At 35.3% G+C, this 22,656-nt stretch overlaps 3 protein-coding genes across 3 annotated transcripts; 2 read left to right on the top strand and 1 right to left on the bottom strand.

The window, feature by feature from the left end:
- The first annotated feature begins 6,251 nt into the window (after window positions 1-6,251).
- Window positions 6,252-9,432, top strand: LOC139847993 (membrane-associated progesterone-binding protein 4). Its single transcript, XM_071837732.1, has 8 exons — window positions 6,252-6,577; window positions 6,864-6,940; window positions 7,741-7,812; window positions 7,978-8,015; window positions 8,116-8,159; window positions 8,390-8,436; window positions 8,566-8,740; window positions 9,043-9,432. The coding sequence occupies exons 1-8, from the start codon at window positions 6,473-6,475 to the stop codon at window positions 9,208-9,210; spliced, it is 726 nt and encodes a 241-aa protein (XP_071693833.1). The 5' UTR covers window positions 6,252-6,472; the 3' UTR covers window positions 9,211-9,432.
- A 1,271-nt stretch (window positions 9,433-10,703) lies between these two features.
- On the top strand, window positions 10,704-12,539 carry LOC139848299 (pentatricopeptide repeat-containing protein At5g08305). Its single transcript, XM_071838034.1, has one exon. The coding sequence runs from the start codon at window positions 10,784-10,786 to the stop codon at window positions 12,407-12,409; it is 1,626 nt and encodes a 541-aa protein (XP_071694135.1). The 5' UTR covers window positions 10,704-10,783; the 3' UTR covers window positions 12,410-12,539.
- A 399-nt stretch (window positions 12,540-12,938) lies between these two features.
- On the bottom strand, window positions 12,939-17,157 carry LOC139850677 (polyamine oxidase 2-like). The gene is made up of 9 exons (XM_071840234.1): window positions 17,008-17,157; window positions 16,781-16,895; window positions 16,590-16,678; window positions 15,899-16,012; window positions 15,690-15,777; window positions 15,486-15,571; window positions 14,961-15,063; window positions 14,285-14,812; window positions 12,939-13,419 (listed from the first exon to the last, which is right to left on the bottom strand). Exons 2-9 carry the CDS (start codon window positions 16,880-16,882, stop codon window positions 13,111-13,113), a joined length of 1,419 nt encoding a protein of 472 aa, XP_071696335.1. The 5' UTR covers window positions 16,883-16,895; window positions 17,008-17,157; the 3' UTR covers window positions 12,939-13,110.
- Between the last annotated feature and the right edge of the window lie 5,499 nt (window positions 17,158-22,656).

Raw genomic sequence — 22,656 nt, 5'->3', positions numbered from 1 at the left:
TTATCGTTTGACTTGAACCGAATTGACGTGAACGATCATTTATACACTTCCCTCGGGGAACGCTTCTTTAGAGTCGCACTAATTCTTTCGATTCAATACAAGTCACGTTTGAGACGTCGTTACACTTTGTTCATTTTAGATCTTTATGATTACACGAACTTGAATCTATGGAGTGATGTGGGAATGGAGGTATGAGTTAGCGTAATATAACGACACTCGATCAACGTGGTTATATTATGGTAAGTCATACCAAAGTTCTAATGACACGTGATGGTGGTTGGACTCGATCAACCTAATCACCACCATGTGCCATGTACATGACTTCATCTTTCTTGTTAGGTATCCGAAAACTCCAAGAATATTGATAACAACCATACCAAGGACACACCTTCGATTATTGTCGAACCATATTTATGCTTCCGAATGAATGACAAATTCTTTCGACTCCAAACATATGTTACACGTGTATACTATCTCGTTTTCTTACAGTTTTATCGACGAACTACAATATGCTTGTTATGCTCATATCGAGGCGGAAACTTCTTCCGCATTACACTCGTACTTTCGTATAAAGAAACCTTCTATCTAAATTCTCAATGGAGAGATAGACTCTTCACACTATACTAGCATTCGCCACGAGGGTGAATAGTCCTAACGAACGTTTTTAGAAACTGATAAATCTTCCGCGGCGCGAAATTCTTGAGAAACAGAAACTTGTTCCAACAAACGTTTTCACGTCCTAACAAACTCTTTCAAATATACCTTAAAGGAATGTACCTCGTTTCGGATCGAGATGCTCGTTTCACTTCTAAACTTACAAAAAGCCTCGGGACCACGTTTAAACATGAGTACCGCGTATCATCCACAAACCGACGGACCAAGCAAACACATGATTCAAACCTTGAAAACCATAATACGAGTTTGCGTTATCAACTTCAAATTTACTTGACAAAAGTTTTTGCCTTTAACCAAATTCTCTTACAACGATGGTTATCATTCAAGTCTTAACGTCACACCTTTTGAAATCTTATATGACCGGAAACGTCATTCTCCTTTTGTAGAACCAAGTAAATGATAATCAAGTCACCGAACCTGGACTCATTCATGGAGTAACCGTTAAAATCATTCCAATCCGAGAAAGGCTCGAGACGGCCTGTAGTCGCCAAAGGAGCTATGCCAATGTTAGACGTAAACCTTTCGAATTCCATGTGGAAAACTGCGTAACGTTAAAAGTCGCACCTTGAAAAGGTGTAGTCCATTTCGAAAACGTAGAAAGCTAAATCCGCGATATTTTTAGTCCTTTTTAAATCTTGGGGCGTGTTGTGCCCGTTGCTTATCGCTTCAAACTTCCGACTCAAACAAATTCCGTTCATCCTACATTCTGTGTATCAAACTTAAGGGCGTGTCTTGCAAAACAAGAACTTGTTATCCTCTTCGATGAACTTACTATCAACGATAAACTTCACTTCCTAGGAGGACCGGTTGAAACTATAAATCTTGAAGCCAAACTTTAAACCAACGTAAAATCCCGACTGTCAAAGTTCGTTGAAATGCCCAAGGAAGTACCTTCACATATCCGTAGAATTTGCAACGCAAGGTTTCGAAGAAGAAACAACAACTACTACTTCCAACTAAATTTCGGGATGAAATTTCTTTTAAGGTGTAGGCAATGTAACATCCCGCGTTTTTCCGTTAAATTTATTTTTAACACTATCTTTTTTTTTAAATAATACCTTTCGTTATTTAAATTCGTAGTTTCTGTTGACTAACGTTCATAATATTCCCGTTACTTAATTATAACATCACTCGTTTACTCGAGCATTTTTAAAATATTCGTTCGGTTAATTCTCGCACCCGACTACAAACTCGGGGGACTAGTTTTGCCATTTAATCAAAAAGGTGACTAGTGGTTGACTAAGTCAACCACCTCCCACCATCTCATCCATTCATTTTTCACTTCTTCTTCTACCTCCTTTTCTCTCATCCATTTTTGAACTCAAACACCCATCTTCACAAAATCATCATCTAAATCCGAATCAAGAAGCAAACATCAAAACAAATTACATATTCGTGATCCTCTCTTCATCCTCTACATTTTGGTACCAATTTCATCTCGTTTGGGTAACATTTCTAAAACACTAAATTTCTCTAAATTTGTTTTATATACTTGAAATGGTGTTAGTTAGTGTCTATGACTCGTGTATAACATGAATATATGATTTGGTTGCTCGATTTGTTGTTTTGAGTCACTAGTTTGAACATTTGGAAATGGGTTTGCTTAATCTTTGATTTTGGATGAGTTAATGTTGTTAGATTGTTAAAGTTCATGTTTTAATTGTGTTACTAGTATCACTAGCTTCGTTTTGATGCGTAGGTTGATTAAGAAAACTTCAAAAACATGAATATTGATTTTTGTGGATTTTGGTTAGGGTTTGATAGACTTAAAACGAGCTTTTGATGTTTCGAATGCCATGAAATGTTATTAGTAAGTATTTAGTTGTAATGTATGTTTCATTACCTTCAAAACGGCATATCATATGTGTGAATTGGATTCCCGAAACTTAAAATGCATTTGATGAACTTGAAACTTTGAAAATAAACCTTTATTGATCACTTGACGAGATTTCGGTTATTGTAATTGATGTTTTTGCTTGGTGAAAGGTAGTTAGTTGTATTCCTTATCAAAAGAGCTTTCAAACGATATAAGATACGCATTCTAAGTGTTTACGGTTTGTATTTTGTGCTAAAATGAATTTGGATCAAGACTTGAACTTTTGAAACTGACCAGGCATCAGGCCACGCCAAGTGGCGCGGCGCGATACCTCTGGCCGCGGCGCGGCATATGCCTTGTTCCAGAATCTGTTTCACTTTTCAATTTCACGCAAAATGTTTGCTATACTATGGACCTCCGATTCACATGTAACTTGTTCTAACATGCTTATATATGAATAATTAGCACAGAAAAATAGTTCGGGACCCGACCCGAACGTGTTGACTTTGACTTGACCGAGTTTGACTTTTAGTTAAACTTAACCAAACGTTTATGCAATCGTTCTAATCTTCTTTTATACTTGATTCTTGCATGAAACTTGACAACGTGATTCACATGCTATACTATTCGAGTCGTAACGAGCCATAAGACTAATTGAACACATTTCGACCGACCTTGTTTGTGTCTTACCCGGTATTGATACAACTTACTTGTTTAGGTCAAGGCTAAGCAACTTTCATGCACACGTTTACTTTGTGAAGTACTTTTATACTCGTGCACTCGAGGTGAGATCATAGTCCCATCTTTCAACAACTTTTATACTTTTAAATCATGGGATGAGAAACATATACGGTTTTATACTACATACTTTTACACTTTGAACACAAGTACGAAAACGAACATTCCACGTACGGGTTTGAACAAAAAGCCTCAATTCAATTATCATTAGTTACGCTTGCAGGGTGTAAACGTGAACTTATATTATGTGATCACATGGGCTTGACGAGCCTCATTCGGACGGTTCGCTACCGTTAGCGGATGATATATATATAATATATTTTCGGGTCTAGTGTATGTTCTAACACTACGCAAAGGGTGCAAAACAGTTAAGTTTGATAATTGGGTGCCCGCGATACAAATAACAACTTTGGAATGCAAATGATTTTGATAATCATCTTATATTAAATCTTGTGGTTCAAATACAACGTTTACTAAAACACCTATGATTTCACCAACGTTTTTCGTTGACAGTTTTCTATATATTTCTCAGGTTCATACTTGGCTATTTGTTACATGCTTCCACGTACACTCATACTTGCTTGGAGTCAAGCATACATACATACATACATACGCTAGTGATAGCACCTTTGGATTCAAACTTTTGTCTACAGACTTACGCTATTTATAGCAACCGTGATTTTCAACTTACATTATGTCGCAAGTTTATTTCATTTATACATTATACTTTTGTAAACTTAAACTTGTAGTCAATCCGTTTGGCAAACTAAACTTTGCAAGTCTTGTACTTTTCAAATGAATGCAACGTAATTTTGGTCAAACGAGTCTCATATAGGGACTACGACCACGTAACGGGACCTAAGTTAGCGGCGCCGTCAATGACAATTTTGTCGGGTCGCTACAAGTACCCCTGTTTTAATATACATGCAACCATCATCATCTTTTAATTATACGTTTACTTTGATCATAACCATTATTATTTTACTAATCAACTTTTATTAACCCTACTTAACCCTTTTACTCCACATAAAATCATAATCATGATCTTATAATATTTATTCATTAATTAACCTTTATACATAACATAATACTCTTTAATCATCTTATAAGTAATTTATTTAAACACACAATTAGACTAGGGTTTATTAGTTATACCTTAAACAAGATTGATGACAAGGATTGATGATGAATGCGAAGCAGAAAAACAGAAAACAGAAACCAAGCAGGCTGCAGCAACAATGCAAGTAATCACGACCCAAAAGGAGGCTGTTTGGGTCCTCTTTGATCACGACAGAAACCAGAAAGCAAGCAGCAGCAATACGACCCAATAGGGGTTCTTCTTGGCTTCTTTGATCGACAGAAATACAGAAAACAATCAACAAATAATCAAACCACAATGGGCTGTTGTGGGTCGAACAATACAGCAGGAAAACAGAAAACAACTTACTTGATTCCTGGGTTGTCTTCGTTGCACAGAAACAGCAAAAACAAGCAGGCGAATTGCAGCAGGAAAAAGGGATGAATTCGAGCAGGTTTAATGGCGATTAACAGGAGGGTTTTGTGGTGGTTTTAATCGACTGAATGGAAACTGGATGAGGGTTGTTTTGGGTCGAATGCAAGAGGGTTTAATGATGGGTTTTTAGTCGACAGAAAAGCTGGAGAGGATGCAGGAGATTAAGTCGACAGAATGCAGGTTTTTGTGGTGATTAATCTCGTGAATTTCTTGAGGGTATTTATAGTTGTTGTAGGTTTCCTAATTAAACTTGGCTAGCTTGGTGATCAAGAGTAGGAATTAGAGGTTAACTAGGATTAGAAGCTTAAGGATCAAGTTAAAATTTTCCTAAAGAAACCTACAGCCGAATTTTGGACTGAACATATGATTTATTTATTTATTTTTTTATACGACATACATAATTATTTTAGTATTTTATATATATATTTTATTATTATTATTATTATTATTATTATTATTATTATTATTATTATTATTATTATTATTATTATTATTATTATTATTATTATTATTATTATTAGGGTTATATTATTTAAATACATTTTATTTATTTATCAACCCCTAAGTTTTATTAGTTTTTATTAGTTCCAATTAGTTTGTATTAATTTTTAAAGGTTATAAAATATCACTTTTTAATATTACATATAGTTTTAAAAATAATGAAACACAAATGCATAAACTTTATATAACAGGAAATATCGATCAAATATATTATTTCATCGAAGCTTTGTTGAATAAAGTTCATGAGTACAAGTAATCCTAATAATCGAACAGTTAAAACAGGAATGAAAAATTGAGGGTCGTCATATGTTCGGAACAGTTTCATCTGAATATCGATTTAATCGATTTAATGTAAGAGTAGTGTTTCAATTTTTGACAGATTGAAAACATAAATTGTAATTTTCGTCTAAAACAGGGAGAAGTCGATGTTGACGACTATGTAATTTGAATATAAGATCCAAAACATAGATTCAAAGAGGGATTGTAGGTTTTTTTTTTTTTTTTTTTTTTTTTTTTTTTTTTTTTTTTTTGAGAGAGAGAGAGAGAGAATTTGGGGAAATTTTTGATGGAGAGTTTGAGAGAATGGTATTAATTGTGAAGGATCCCTATTTTTTTAATTGATGCCCGAATCACGATATTAAGGGGGTAATACAGTAATCAAACAATTAAGCTAAGTGATTATGAGGTCATAATCTTGATTAGGAAAATTGGATGGTTAAGATTAAGGTTGTTAATGATAATGGAAGGTTAGAATTAGTGGTTGGATTTTTAGACGATCTATTTTTACTTTTGTTATTATAATATATAAAGAGATAAAGAGATTATTATTATTATTATTATTATTATTATTATTATTATTATTATATTATTATTATTATTATTATTAAAATTGTGTCTTTTTTACAGGTTAACCACTTAAAAATTACTGTTTGAACTTATACAGTAAAACCTTATTTTCTCCCAAACAGGCAAACAGCCCACGTATACACGTTAAGTCAAAGAACAATAGTGAGGGCTTCGATGCTGTGGTAATTGATTCAAAGTCTTCATCATCACTCTTGATCAACTTAATTTGTCTGCTGATTGTACCCACGAACTCGATCGTATATGCAGCTCGATCCGATAAAGAGCAGGGATCCAAAATAATTCTTCAACTAAAATACTGGAAACAATCTCATCCCCAAAAAACATTCAAATTCAAACCCTTACAAAAAAATTGATAAATTAAAATGAGGGTTTCCCCTTTCGTTGGAATTGCACTTATCATCGCCCTAATTTCTCTTGTTTACACATTATTATATCAGTCCCCTGCATCACAATCGCAATCGCCCCCTGTATGTATATTTACTTTATCATTTTCACTTTCTTATTTTTGAGAATATTGCAATTACGTGTGCAGTTATAACTTATAATTATCTTATGTAGTTACTTTAATTTTGCGTTATGGAAATTATTGTGTGTGTTGGTATACACTGATACTACAGTTTATAGAATTTACAGTTGTTTTGTAACTTGAATAGTTGAATCATGTGTATGCATATGTATGTACATTTTAATTTTTAGTGTTAGTTTATATTATATGTATGTTGCATTTACTTTCCAAACATATTTGTATGCCAGAAACTGTATACAGTAGAGGATTTAGCTATATACAATGGGACTGATAATCGCTTGCCGATCTTGTTAGCAATTCTCGGGTACTCCCTTATCAAGATCTTTCTTTCCGCCTGATCGATATTTCTTAATTTCAAAGTTGTTTTTTTCCATATAAAACATTGGGTTTAAGTTTATGTTATCATGATAATAAGTTTGTTCTACGTTCATTCAAAAAACTTTGGAGGTTAGTGATGCTGATGTGAATTGTTTAACCATCACCAAGGTGGCGTTGTAGTTGTCGTTCTGATATCCTCACAAGAGGTCTCAGGCTCAAACCTCGTTAGTTGTACATCTTGGGTGGGGTCGGAAATGGTCACGGGGTATTAGTTAGGTCACGTACATTTGAGTAAAAAGTCACCCTTCCTGGGTTGTTATGCTAAGGGATATTGATTTCTACCTTACAGAGAAAATTGAAAATTTGCCAGAATATTGCAACTGGTGTTGAATCCCTCTCCCTATTCTATATATAAAAAAGAATAAAAGGTGGAAGGTTTTTCCTGTTCGGGCTACCTGGGAGGGCGAGTAATCCGACCCCATACTCTGATGTACGCAACCCAGCAGGATTACCTCTCTGGCTATTTCCAACCCATCCCTGGCCACCACTAAATATTCGTCCTAGACAGAATTCGAACCTGAGACCTCTTGCAAGGAACTCAGAGCCCCAACCACTAGGCTATCTTGTGATGGTTAAAAAATATGTTATCAGGTAATCAACAAACGTGAAAATTTTGTTTAACCGCCAAATGCAACATATACTTACACACGTACATAATTGTATCATTACCTCCATGTTTCATAAGTTGCTTTATAGTATTCAATATTTATTTATGGTTTTGTTCAGGTCGGTATTTGATGTGACGAAAGGAAAATCTCATTATGGGAAAGGAGGTGGCTACAATCACTTTGCTGGAAGGTTGTGCATTTTCCATATCGATGTCTTTTTCTTTTTATCAAAAAATAGTAAAAGAAAATAGATCAATTTAATTATAGCTTTAGTTTTATTGTCACTGAACAAATGATTTATGTTTTCTTATGTTTTTTTATTAATGTTTATTCCTTCTATCTCTTTCTATTACAGAGATGCTTCTAGAGCATTTGTTTCTGGAAACTTTACAGGTACATATATAAATCCTGTCGAACACTCTAACGGGTTCTCTATTAATTTATCATCGTGAACCTATGTTTAATACGTTGGTCTTTTGTTCAATGGATACAGGAGATGGACTTACTGATTCTTTGGTTGGTTTATCTAGCACTGAGGTGATTAATGTTTAATCCAATTTTTTGCATCATATTCCTACTCATAATTATAGCATGTTTGTCCGTTAAATTGTGTGCATGATTCCGTAAAATAAATCATGGAGATATTTTTAGTACATATATCTTTTTTCTTTATAACGTCGTTGAGGATATACTAAAGAGTTCATCAAAAGTTTATTGAGAAATTAATAGGCGAATAAAACATTGAAAATTCTATTTCTGCTTTGTAGGTGAAAAGTATAGTTGAATGGAGAGACTTCTATTTTAGGACCTACATGTAAGTCTTTTTTTACTTAATGTAATTTAATATTTTAGTAATACATATAAATAATATTAGGATTCTTTAAGTAACATGCATTTCATTATCTTAGTGATTTTCTGTTACTGTTTTGATTGGTGTTATAAGATTTGTTGGCAAGTTAGTTGGCCGGTATTACAATAGTGAGGGGAACCCGACAAAATATCTTAAAGGAGTCGAAGCAAAGGCAGCAAGAGGTGCACAGTTGATGGAGAAGCAAAAGAAGGAAGAAGCCAAAGTTCCTGGCTGTAATTCCAAATGGAGCCAGGATGAGGGTTCCGAGGTATGACTTTGACCACATCATTTGTTAGTTTGACTTTTAAGGTCAAACACTATATATATTTAAAAATCCGAGCTATATGAATTTTTCATTTCCTAGTTATGGGTAGTTCTTTTTAAGTCCAATGCAGAATATGGTTTTGAAAAATTGGTGTATGAAGTCCATATATTGTAATAGAATGTTCAAAGTGGTGTGTTGACCCCAAAAGTCAAAAGTATACCATTAGAAATGTATCTAGTCAATATGTCAGTATTATTGTTGCCTGGTTTGGGGCTCATAACTGATGTTTTAATTGTGCATGACAGGTATGGTGTGATCATGGATACCCACGGCTAGTTCAGAGGCCACTAGAAATAGCATTAACGGGGAAAATGAGCAAACGTTGTGCGTGCTATAATGAAACCGACTTAGACCAACCAGGTTTAGAAGTTTATGAAGGATGTGATTTCTTAGCTAAAGCTTGTCGGCTTTAATTAATATGATGAATGATGAACTAGTATCAGTGATAGTTCACAGCGTCACACGGTCATGTTCTGTATTTCACAGTTTTGATTCTTTTTTAATGTTAATATAGGGAACATTTCATATAATGTTATTTAGTTTTTGTGATTGTGATGTCACTGCCTAACCAATTTTAATTGTTACCAACAGTCAGAACATCATGTTAAATGACAGAATTGAGAGTATGTTTGTTATTCTTCGATGCTTTTGATTCGTTCTATGGCGACAAACCTTTGCAGCTACTATGCATCCATATACAGAATCAAACAAATGAAGTCAGTGTTGTGGTCTCTTGGATATGTTTGGGATATTTCAAGTGGTTTAACTGATTTATTTCTGCCATTGTGTCTGTTCTTGTGTCTTCGTACCAAGAAGATCTAGTGGTTGGGGTTCCGAATTTTTCACCAGAGGTGTTAGATTCAAATCTTACTATAAAAATATCTTGGTGGTCAGGGAAAGGGTCGAAAACTGTCACATAATAACTCGGTTTGGTTGCGTACATCAGAGTCCACATACCCTCCCTCTTGGGGTCATGAACAAAGAACTTTATCCGTTAATAAGTTTGTTTGTCATGAGTATAGTCTAGTCATTTTGGGGTGTTGTATGTATACCGTTTACCCTTAATGATTTAATTTCAATTGCTTTGATACTAGTTTCTAATTGAAAGCATGCTGCCTTCTGAAACATGCAAAAACATTTATGTTATGTTTGTATTAAAGGCATCGGGTTGTTTGAGAATCTGTGTTCATAAACGGGTAAACGGATAAAGTTTTCACTTTTCTGGGTACTTGAAGTAGGAAAATATTTTACTCAAATATACACGACCTATCTAAGTATCACATGGCCATTTCCGACCAGTCGATCATGCAAGAATGCGTGTTCACACTTCAAACTAATTATCTAAAACTAGTTACTTTCACTTATGTTGATTTTCTGGCTACTCAGACTAATTCAAGTCAAATTCAATCTAGTTTTTTTGATAAATAACTTCCAAATGAAACATACTGTAAAGATTCGTCTAACTCTTAAGAAGCATCTACGATGAGATAAAAATGAGTAGCGGAGTGGACTGAACAAAAAATACATTCGTGAAGACTTTAAAGATCGAACGAAAAGGGTTTACAATTACGAGTCCGCATGGAAAATCACGATGTATAAGAGACGAATAGAAGATGATATCCCGTTCAATTTTGACAAACATTACTCCGTAAAATCTCTCCTGGAGCCTTTAATTTCCAACGACATTGTCTGCTATATGCTTGGTCGAGCTCTAATTAAAAGAATCAAAAGAGTTTAGGTTCGTCCGATGCTACTTCCTCACGTTGTTTGACCATTGATGTCCAAACATAAATTTTGAGAACCGCAAAACTCAAAAAAAAAAAAAAAAAAAAAAAATCGTACCGAGTGATATTTAAGGCGACCTGATTAATCCAAATTTGTGTACTCTACGACTTTCACACAGATATAAAGTACAACTCTTACTTTAAACCAAAACTGAGAACACATCATTTCAAAGAAATCAAGCAGCGTCCTTTAAAGCAGCAAATGTTGAATGCTGCTGCATTGTTATGTAAAAACAGTAATCCAATCACTTTACTCGAAAACTGCAAATCATTACGCCAATTCAAACAACTTCATGCCATCATGATCACATTTGGGAACAATCCTATAACCCACCAAGACACAATTTTTACATCAAAGTTCCTCTCTTTTGCTTCTTCCAACAACAAAAACATCGAATATGCATACGCCATTTTGCTGCTGATTCCAAACCCAACGATCTTCAATTACAACACCATCATAAGAGGTTACTCCAAATCCAAAAACCCCAACAAATCCATATCTGTTTTCATCGACATGTTGCGATTGGGCGTAACCCCTGATTATTTAACTTATCCGTTTATAACGAAAGCTGCGTCGCATTTGCAGGAGGTTCGGCTCGGGTTATCGATTCATGGGCGTGTTGTTAAAGATGGGTTTGAGGGTGATCGGTTTGTTAAGAATTCTTTGATTCATTTCGCGGGGTCATTTAAGGACGTGGGGTATGCACACAAGCTGTTCGATGAAATGCCTAACAGAAATTTAGTTTCGTGGAACTCGATGTTGGATTGTTATGTTAAGTGTAAGGAGGTTTTGTTGGCGCGGGACGTGTTTGATTCGATGCCGGAACGTGATGTTGTGTCGTGGAGTTCGATGATTGATGGGTACGTTAAGGGTGGTGAGTATAGGGAAGCATTGACTATTTTTCAAAAGATGTGTGGGTCCGGTGTTAGTGCGAATGAGGTGACTATGGTGAGTGTGTTGGGTGCTTGTGCTCATTTAGGTGCGCTTGAGCAAGGGGTTAAAATGCATCGTTACATTGTTGATAATAATATATGTTTAACGTTAGTGTTACGAACGTCACTTGTGGATATGTATGCCAAATGTGGATCAATAAAGGATGCGTTAGCTGTGTTTCGCGAAGCTTGTATGAAGCAAACCGATGTTTTGATTTGGAATGCGATGATTGGTGGGCTTGCAATGCACGGGTTTGTTCACGAATCACTTGATATGTTCATCGAAATGCAAAATGCTCAGATTACGCCCGACGAGATCACGTACTTATGTATACTAAGCGCGTGTGCTCATGGTGGTTTAGTGAATGAAGCTTGGTACTATTTCAAGTGTCTAACTGAAAATGGTTTGAACCCAAAAACCGAACATTATGCTTGTATGATTGACGTGTTGGCACGAGCAGGACAACTTGGAGAAGCGTACGCATTTTTGAATAAAATGCCTATGAAACCAACGGCGTCAATGTTAGGGGCGCTTTTTAACGGATGTATTAACCATCGGGATTTTGATCTTGCGGAAATAGTGGGGAAAAAGCTTGTGGAACTTGAACCCGATCATGATGGGAGATATGTTGGTTTATCGAACGTTTATGCGGTGATTAATCGGTGGGACCAAGCAAGAACGATGCGAGAAGAAATGGAGAAACGAGGAGTGAAGAAATCACCGGGATGGAGCTTTGTTGACGATATTCTTGAATCGCCTTACAGGTTCATAGCTCATGATAAAACTCATCCTCAATCGCAAAAAATATACGAGTTATTGAATTTTATAGTGACACAATTGAGTGATGCAGATTTTGAAATGTCACAACATGATTACATCTTTGATATCTTGTAGATATATGTTGTAATTTGTGTATTCTTTTTACTATAGAGAATTAAGTTATTGTATATAATTGTGCCATGACTCTAGGAATTTGTTACGGTCAAAGGTTGCAAAATCCCTAATCGGGGATTACTTTTCAGGACTTTAGAGGGAATATTTGGCAGCCCGAGGTTAATCAGATTGGACTTTCTATACATTTAATATTAAATTTCAAATCATATACGTAATTATATAAGAAACTAATAAACATAAACTCTAACATAATCGTCTTAAAGCATAATCGTTCTTGTATTCAAAAACTAAAAAATTCTAGTTTAAATTCATATTAAAATGTTGACCTATTTTGACTTTGACCGACCTTGACCGACTTTGACCGACTTTGACCGACAAACTCAATTTCGATCCATTAACATTGTTGTCCGATATATTAAACGGTCTTGAAAGATCGGACTGTTCTTAAAGATGAGTAATCAGGAATTAATTGGGAGATTAATCTGGTTTTTTTACAACATTGATATTGTATGAAAAATCAGATGCAATATGGAAAACTCATTACTTTTATCACATGATTTATTTATGTGCACACAATTTAGTTCCATAATTAAACATAGAGCTTTATATTAAGCATTAAACTGCACACTGCTTGGTACATTTCGCGATTACAGTCCATTTTGCACTTGACTGAAAACGGAAATACCTAGAAAACTAGTAATTTACATACGTGAAATCAACAACGGCACAGAATCAAGGGTGTCCTCGCCCATAACGGGTTGAAAAAGATCCAACTCTCCATAACGTTCAAGAACACGCATTCTGCAGTCCTCTGCAGCCATTAATCCTGTTGAGTAGGCACCATGTACAGATCCCGGGTAGTCGGAACTTGTTGCCTCCCCTGCAAAGAATAAGTTATCGACAGGGATTCGTAGCTTATCATACAGATCATGGGGTTTTCCTACTGTATCGTAGCTATATGAACCTAGTGAATTGACATCACTGCCCCAACGAGAAACAATATATTGTATCTGCATCGAAAAATAAAAAACAGCAAGAGAAAACTTTCAGGAGGATCTGGTGATTATCTGCTTTTAATAATCAAGATTTAGATTAGATAATTAATAATTAATAATTACAGTTAAAAGGGTGGTTGTGAATAGTTTTTGTATCAGATATTTCTGTTAACGTTTGTGATAATAATCAGATAATTTTGAAGTGGTTTAGAAAATTCTAACTATTAAAAACTAAAAAAATAAATGACTTGAAAAGGACAGTTCTTTAAAAAAAAGGAAAAAAAAAAACACTAAAAAAAAGGTCATGTAAAATAAAAGGCAATTCGCTCTAATTAGGTTTAAAATTGGGGTTAATAGTTAGTTTTGTTATACGCTTAAAATTGTTGTAATAACTAGTCTGAAACAGTGTTGCGAAGTTGGAATTACTCAGCGAGTACTCGGGGAGTTCGGTTTTTGCAGTTTAGGGAGTACTTGGTAAAACTTGGTCAAACTCGGCCAAACTCGCGATTGCTTGGAAAATCGGTCAAAACTCAGCCAAACTTGGGATTACTCTCAGCCAAAATTGGTCAAAACTATGTCAAAATCGGTCAAAGTAAAACTTAGTTAATATACGAATACTCCCCGAGTTTACGAGTCCTGACCAAGCACTCAGGATCCCCGAGTAGCGTTTTCTGCAACCTTGGTCTGAAAATAATAGTCAAAACTGATTAGTTGACCCCTAAATCACCTATTAGTAGCAGAATATATTAGGTCAAACATTTAAAAGTAATATTTAGGACTTGAAGACTTGAAGTAGCAACTGATCAAATAATCCGTTCCAAACACAAGCCCAAACATATCGTAACTACGAAAAAAGTAGATAACTGAATAATATCATTACCGGGGCAGAAGCATCAGGAAGAATCTTTTTAAGCTGTACAAAAGCAGAGTCAGCAGCAGCCTCATCAGACATTTTTTCAATGTCTCTAGCAAGCTGACCCGCGGGCATATAAACTAAAACCGCATGACCCGTGGCTTTGTGAAGATTAAGAAAGTAGCTACATCCGTACGTTGTCTCAGCCACCACTCCTAAAAACTCGACATTTGGCCAAAACACTTTCTCAAAATGCAAAACGATCTTGTTCTCAATTCCAATTCCAAGGTCGGATATGGCTTCTTCTTTCCACCGAGGCAGTCTTGGTTCAAAACTAATGGTGTTTGACTTTAAAACGCCAAGTGGGACCGCAACTATGGCTGCGTCTGCGAAAAACGTGGTCCCGTTTTCAACGGTTACCTTAACACCACTAGTTCGCCTATTTATTTTCTTCACCCTGTGATTTAAGCGAATGTCGAGGCCTTTGGCGAGTGTATTTACTACTGGTTGGTAACCTCGGACCATAAGTCCGTGTCCGCCCGGAAGCAACTCCTCCTGTACAAAAGATAACCCCAAAAATTTTGTTTTAATAATCTTGACCCATTTAGCTTCAAATGGGTTGTTTTGGGTACAAACTTGACCCATTTACTTTGAAATGGGTTGATATGGGTGCAAATTGAGAAAAGAAAACGAAAAACAGAACCTTGTCCCAGCATTTAAGCGATATGGTATCGGCATCAGCAGCAAACCAGCCTTCCATTCTACACAGGTACCATTGCAGCACCTTATGAGCTATCCCCTCGAGCCTGTAAAATTGGTAAATTACATTTGTCAAGATTGTTTTTATACAGTAAAGGTGCAATCTTGACCCATTTACCTATAAATGGGTTCATTTGGGTTGTGTTTCATTTATAAACCAGTCAAATGGGTTATGCTAAGAAAACAAGTTGAGTAAGGTCAAAAGGTTTTCCAAAATAATTTCGAAAACAAATAATCTTGAAAACCGTTATATTAACAAATTTTGTAATAATATAGTTTTGAAGTCATGCTTAAGACGCGAGCTAATTAAAAAATAAAAAGTGTTTGCAGATCGACCCAAGTGTAGAAATTTACCCATAATGACCCATACCCATTTTTACATGTTGACCAAAACACCAAACTTGCCCATTTGTCACCTCCCAAAATCTAGTTACAGCCAATAATCACAAAAGTCATCATGGTAGCGAACCTTAGTCTTGGGTTTCGATCGAACACAATAGATATGGCTTGTTTTATAGACGAGTCTTCACTGAACTCTTCTCTCACTTTATTCGTCTGCAATAAACAAACCAACATGTCAGCAAAAACAAACAGATGACCCAAAAAATGTACTGTAAAAAATAAAAAATACTGTAAAATATATGAACCAAAAAGTAGATGCAACAAAATATACCTCTTCCAATATCCTCTCAAAGGTTTCCCCAACCTGCGAGACTAGTTCTTGAGGAACTTGTTTCCCATCAATGTCAAACAGCGCATAACTAATATTAATATTAATAATTAGTAACCTAAAGTAAATCTGTAACTATGTTTTCAGGTAAACTTTTTAACCGAAAGTAGACAGTAAGCTAAAGTTGTGTGTTAAACTTAACCGACGCTTACCTCTCCAAATCATGATCATACAACACTGAGTTGTCACCACTTGTACGATATAGCGGTAATCCAAGTCTTCCTATAAGAGGTGCCAAAGGATTTTCTTTTGAAACTCCATGCAACCTACAATAATATAATATAATATAATATAATATAATATTAATATTAATATAATTAATATAATATATAATATAATAATAAAAATAAGAATAATAAATAACATCAGTACATACATACAATAAAACATATATCATAACTAAAAGGTTTATAGTTTGGAAGTGTATCAAACTTTACACCTTTTATTGTTTTACATCCAACTTCAAAAGCTCATATTATATTATTTTTTTGAACAACAATAATATAAGAAAAGCTTTCCTAGCAAGCAACTAGGAAAGAAATTTCATATTATACGCATATGAGTTTTAAAAGTGTCTATTGTGTGCATTTATCATACTACTATATGTAAATAAAGTTACCTATCCCAAGTATAGAGCTTATATAAAAAAGGCGGTTTATATAGCCAAAAACATACGATAGACGGTTAATTACGAAATTGAATGCATACAATGGTAAAACGCGTAAAGTTCTATATGCTACCAAACTATAAACCCTAAATAATAATATGGCAAATGAGAGGATTCGATAACAAAATTGTCGTTCTAAAATAAAAAAAAATTGCAATGAAAAATTCATTTGTTACCATGAAGCCCCTAAATCTACTGGAAAACCAAATGAGTAATCTGTACAAACTCGACCACCAATTCTGTCACGTGATTCAAGTACAATAACCTGCAAAATTAAATTAATATAAACCAGATCAGTACTACTAAATAAATAAATAATAAATTAAATAAAACAGAATATTTAAAAAAATTTAATTAGAGTACAAACTCTAAATGAAGCATCATATAAAGCACGAGCAGCAGCTATGCCAGCAAAACCACCACCGATTACGATAACTGACGGTGTCGACGATGAATGTCTTTTTTTCATGTTTAAATCCTTGCTACATTTGATGAATAAATCAATTTAAAATTACAGTAGTTATCGAATTATTAAATTAACGGGAAATAAAATAGTTCTGTTTATTTAACAGAATTAAAAGTACGATTATAAACCTTGTTTAAGTAGGGTTTAAGTTTTGTCTACTGATGATGATGAACGATCGAAGGTGAGATTAATGTAACAAGGAATTAAGTGGATCTTTTTAAGAGTTTCAATCGGTTCAACTGTCGGGATGATGATGATGATGATACGAATTATGAACAAATGGATATTTACTAAAATCGGTTTTATAGGAATGGAAAGGTGAATAGTAGAGCACATGAATTACGTGGTTCATTTCTATTTGAATTTTATTTTATTTTAATTTATATTTATTTATAATTTAATTTAATAGTTTATATTGAATTGAATGACTTCAATTCTAAAGTCTTTGGTGTTGTTAATAAGGTCGGTGGTACAAATTTATTTGTTGAAAAGGGAAATAGCGTATCACAAGAAGACTAGTCAAACCTATAATCGTTTGGGTACTTGTATTGGAAGTAACAATTTAGACTAAACATAAATTACTTGAAACAAAAAAGTGACTGAATAAATCGTGTTTCAATGGTTTCATTTGTAACATATTCCCTAAAAAGTCATGAAATAAAAGTTTTTCTAAATAGATACTGAAAATATATTTATTATTGCTATCCATCAATATATTCGAGTATAGCTGTGATGCCCCGTACAAAATTAACGTGTACGGATCATCAACAACAGGTCCATTACAAGGTTACAACACTAACAAGTTTGCATTCATGGAAAGATAACGTTTTACAGGAGATAGCGTGCTTCTACGAATAGAAAGCATTAATATAAGTACGTGACACGAAGGTCATTACAAAGCCACTGTTCAAATATAGCATAAGTTATGAATGCAAAGTAAAAGTTTCGTAATTGAGAAATCTCTAAGCAATGCAGCGGAAGTCTAACACCGAGAGTCTAATACAGCGGAAGCAACATACGTCTAAGCACCTGAGAAATAACATGCTTAAAAAGTCAACACGAATGTTGGTGAGCTATAGTTTGATTGTAACAATAATGTAATGTAGGCCACAAGATTTCGTATTCAAAACAGTATGAAAAGTATATGCTTAACCGTGGGCACTTGGTAACTAACTTAACGTATATATCACCCCCTAAAAGTACACTTGGCGAGTGCGTAAGTTTACGAAGTATTAAACACCCGTTAAATGCTAGCGCAACTAGCCCGAGTGGGGATGTCAAACCCTATGGATCCATATCTAATATTCGCGTTCACCGGTTAAAAAACCAATGACTAAACGTTACCGAGCTAAGGGGAAATTTTATGCCGTTATATCACCCACACTTATATAAAGTTTAAGTACTCGTGCCTAGTAAGTAAAACATAAAAAGCTCATGTATTCTCAGTCCCAAAAATAGTTAAAGTAAAAAGGGAGCTATAACTCACAGTGAAAGTGCGGTAAAAGTCGATACGAGATAAGTAAGCAAGTAAGTCGGTCCAAAAGGTCCTCAACCTAAGTCAAAAGTTACTAAGTCAGTAAATCGTCCCAAAGGGTTTAAATGTACGTAAATTAAGTCTTAAGTGTCACCATCATCAACATCATATGTAAAAAGTAAAGTAAGTTTTCAATCAAGAATAGAGATCGAAACAAAGGCTGACTTCGTTCAGCTGCTACGACCTCTATACAAACTGAAATGACGTGAGACCAGTGGCCAAGGCTCCGCATGTGAGTCCTCTAACCGCCGACCAATTTTCAGAACCTAACTCGTCTTCGTTTGACCGTGGCGACGGTTTAAGTGCGAGTAGGTCAGAATTTTCAGCACAACGTTACAAAGGCGTAGTGACTTTCTGAAGGCTACAAATCCTAAACCGTAAATCGGATTAAGACGAGTCTTAAACGAAAAGTCATCTACTCGAACCGAACTATCTGGAAATCTACTTTTCCAGAAGCCCAGGAGCCTGATCAGACCCTGAAAAACACAAAGCAAGTGCTCCGGTGGGTTTCTTTGTGTTTGATGCTCATCACGGTTCTCATCCTTGATGCGTATGAGCCTCAAGTATACAACTCTTGATGTTTTAGCATCACTTTAACCAAGGTTTAACCATCAACACACAAAGTTAGGACTAAGAAATAAAATACAACTCTTGTGAGAGTTTGAGCAAGGTGATGAACCAAAGTTACATCAATTTCTTAGTTCCAACACAAATACAAGTCCTATTAAGCTATAAACTTTAAATCCAACTAAATAAGCAAGACCTTAAGCTATAGAACTTAGATCTTAGCTAAGTATTAAAGACCTTAGACTAGAAAGTCTAGATCTCATGTTCTTGGTAAAACCCTAAGTCATAATACTTAGACTTTCAACTTTTACACAATCATAAGTTACAAAACTTAGATCTTGTAAAGTAAGGTGAACACATGTTAATGAATTCTTGTTTTGACAAGCTAGATGACCATAAGTTACTTAACTTAGATCAACTTTAAATGAGTGAAAGTTATAAGCTAGGAAGCTTAAACTTTCTTGTTCTTGAACCTTCAAAGTTAGACTTTAGTTACAAGATTTATGAGATCAAAGTTAACAAGTAAATCTTTGACCAAGGAGCTTACATAAATCGAATTTCTCAAACATAAATGATAAATTTAAAGTTAAAACTAAACAAGTTCAAGGTTGGATCCTTCAAGTAACAAGCTTGAATCTTCATAAAATGAACTTTAAAGTTCCAATACTTGAACTTAAAGAGGATTTTAAAGTATTTGATCCTTTGATTATCACAAGTTTCATGTAGAACCAAAAGCTACAAAGCTTTGATCCTTGTTCTTGCTTCTTTATCATACAAGTAATTAAAGAATGCAAGATAACATCAGGATTTAAGTTAGAAGAACCAAAATCCAAGAATAATAAAAAGATGATGATGATTACGGTTTTAGGAGCAAAAAGAAGAAAGAAAAAGAGTTTAAACCTTCAAGTTCTTCAAGAAAAGTTAGAGAGAAACTTGAGAGAAAAAGAGTGTGTGTTTTTGTGAAATGAAATGAGAGAATGAAGTGAAGTTTAAAAAAAAAAATAAAGTGGTGGTGAGGTGGTGTTGGTGGCCGACGGTCAAGGGAGCAAGGGGAGGGGACCATTTGCTTGGCATGGGTGGTAGTACATGGTGGTGTGGGTACATGTTGGGTGGCATGGGGTGTAAGGTTATAATGTGTAAGTATTTGTACCAAACATGCTTAATACTTGTCTTATTTACTAATGGGTTTTGTCTTATATTTCATGGGCTAACTAGTCCACTAATTAGTCCATTAAGTGAGCCCATTAAGTTAAGTAGGTTGGGCCTTTAATAAGCTAGGTCCATTAAGGGCTTAAGTCCATTAAAACTAACTAGTAAGCATTAGTAAACACTAAGCATAATTAAGGAATCATAAAGACAAGTAATTGTCATAAATATATAACAATTATGTTTACGTAGTCATAATATTCCAATTATGACAAAAGTTTAACGTGCACTAAGTACATAGCTCATTTTAAACAATAAGTGGCACTAACGTTCGTAAATGTATTTATTCAAGGATTATGTTTAGTAACTAAGTACTTAAAAACACGTTGTAAGGCATTAACGAAAGTAATTAGCATAATTAATGATCCCAACAATTAATCTAACTCAGTACGCACTGAAACGCAGTTTCGTGAAAGTAATAAATATAATTAAAAGTCGAAAAAGTCGGGTCGTTACATTACCCACCTTGATATGGCCGAAACGGACGGTTTTTATTTGCGCGGTGTCGTCAGGCCGCGGCTCGCCAGGATCAGCCACTCATGAGAGAGGGTATAGTTTTAAATTTATATTTAGCGGGGCCTAAATCTTAATACTCCTTATAAGTAAGGGAAGTATGACCTAGAGTCGTATTTTTGAGATATCAGTAACATCGAACCTATATTTTAGCCTAAGATAGTTAGGGAGTAGTGAATATTTATTTTGGGATTTTCTAGTTTATAAGATAGATAAAGTAAATGCGATAAAATTTGTAATTCAGATAAGGTTAAAGTAATTGCATACTATGACTTCATCAGTTATTCTGCCGAGATTATGGAATGCTGGCTCATGAATAGGCAGAGGCCTTGTATTCATTACACTGGTCCTAAACGCCCCTGTCATAAGACATGTCACTGGGTACTGCGTTAGGCTTGAAGATTCTGAATAGACAGCAACGTCCCTTACCCCCGACGCCTGTGCAGTCTGACTACAGGCATACACGTTCAGACGGCTCATCCAATTGAGCGACTCAGTTGGGTGACGTATTAACATTCCAAAATGGTCTAAACTTTCTTAAGCATAATAGAATACATGGTTTACCATATCCGAGAGACGTGATGTGTTTCAATGCTTTCGTTAATGATTGGTAAAAGATAGTTAGGCCCTTAAAAAGAGTTCAACCATAAAGAACACCATGGCCAAGTCAAGATGACTTCCATGAACACGTTCGGTTATCCTAACGGTCCAATCCTTTATGTGTCTAAACAAATAGTTCCTTAATTAACTAAGAATCCCTCAAGTGGGGTGCAATGCTTGAGACCGCGTTATGGTGCAGTGTACTGGTCAACACTAACCGTGTTCCATGGCCTTACTTAGCAGAGGTACAGCTTACAACAACCGATGTGCTTCAGCGTGCACGTACGAAGTTTATATGCTTGGTGACTACACTAGCATGGTCTAGGACCGACAATGTACTAGGGGTCTAGTCAGATGTTTCACTACGAAAGAGTCCTCAGTCGGAATCCAAAGCTTGATAGACTTACTACAACCAGTGTGCCTCAGTCGATCTTACGTTGTATCCGATATACTTCTCTTACCAAGGGGTGACACAGATAGTGTACTCTGAATCGGGGTTCGCGACTTCCCAATAACGGAGCCTATAACTACGTTCTATTAGTTGGAAAAGCGATTGAGTTTAAAGCATAATCGGAAAGAATTTCGACAACATACACAAACCATAATATTATTTCGGCATTATAACTGCTTACATCATAGCATACACTAAAGATAACTACTCTTTAATCATGGCAATAATATAATAAAACATTTATATAAGATAAAGGATAGAGGTACCAGTAGATTAAACGAGTTTTGAATACAAAAGTGACAACTTCAAGACTCCAGACCGCTCCTAATACAATCTTCAGCGTTCTTCTCCGGGTACTAGGTTTCCCGTACGGAGTCGAAGGCCTTGAGAGTATGATTAATATTGTACAAGAGAGAGAAAGAAGTGAATTGAAGTGTGTGTTGGAATGAATGACAAAGACCCATTAAATAGACTAGGAAAATGCCAAAATATGCCTGGCAGGCCGTATGGTGGGGCGTATTTGGCAGGCCGTATGGTGAAGGCACTTGGTGGCACGTATCTGGAAAACCGTATACATAGGGGCAGGCCATATGGCAAGCCGTATGGTCTGCTGGTCAGCCTTGATTCCCTGGATCGTAACTTGATTTCTTGTCTTTCACCGTTTTCGCTCTAGAATCTTTGTTTTAGCTCCGATTCCCTTGATTCTTTTTGCACCACCTTCGTAATTACTTGTTCTTCAATTCTAACCGACGAAGTGGGTATTTTGCCGATAAAGTTCGAATCTTTCTTGTTTTTGGGCCTTAATACCGGGGTGAAAACGTGACTTTTTAGCCGATATCAAATATCCCACACTTAGACTTTGCTTGTCCTCAAGCAAACTCTCATTTTTAAGAATCTTTTCGATGT

Source organism: Rutidosis leptorrhynchoides, chromosome 5, assembly GCF_046630445.1.
Source record: "Rutidosis leptorrhynchoides isolate AG116_Rl617_1_P2 chromosome 5, CSIRO_AGI_Rlap_v1, whole genome shotgun sequence".
NCBI lineage: Eukaryota > Viridiplantae > Streptophyta > Magnoliopsida > Asterales > Asteraceae > Rutidosis > Rutidosis leptorrhynchoides.
This window is presented reverse-complemented; position numbering and strand designations above follow the sequence as displayed.

Bases quoted from the DNA above. Each gene is read 5' to 3' on its own strand.
- LOC139847993 (XM_071837732.1), top strand. From the start codon at position 6,473: ATGAGGGTTTCCCCTTTCGTTGGAATTGCACTTATCATCGCCCTAATT. The intron at 6,578-6,863 runs GTATGTATATTT...TTTGTATGCCAG, and splicing joins CACAATCGCAATCGCCCCCT to AAACTGTATACAGTAGAGGA. The intron at 8,016-8,115 runs GTACATATATAA...CAATGGATACAG, and splicing joins TGTTTCTGGAAACTTTACAG to GAGATGGACTTACTGATTCT.
- LOC139848299 (XM_071838034.1), top strand. From the start codon at position 10,784: ATGTTGAATGCTGCTGCATTGTTATGTAAAAACAGTAATCCAATCACT.
- LOC139850677 (XM_071840234.1), bottom strand. From the start codon at position 16,882: ATGAAAAAAAGACATTCATCGTCGACACCGTCAGTTATCGTAATCGGT. The intron at 14,813-14,960 runs GTTCTGTTTTTC...TCTTTTGTACAG, and splicing joins CGCTTAAATGCTGGGACAAG to GAGGAGTTGCTTCCGGGCGG. The intron at 13,420-14,284 runs GTAATGATATTA...TTTTCGATGCAG, and splicing joins TTCCTGATGCTTCTGCCCCG to ATACAATATATTGTTTCTCG.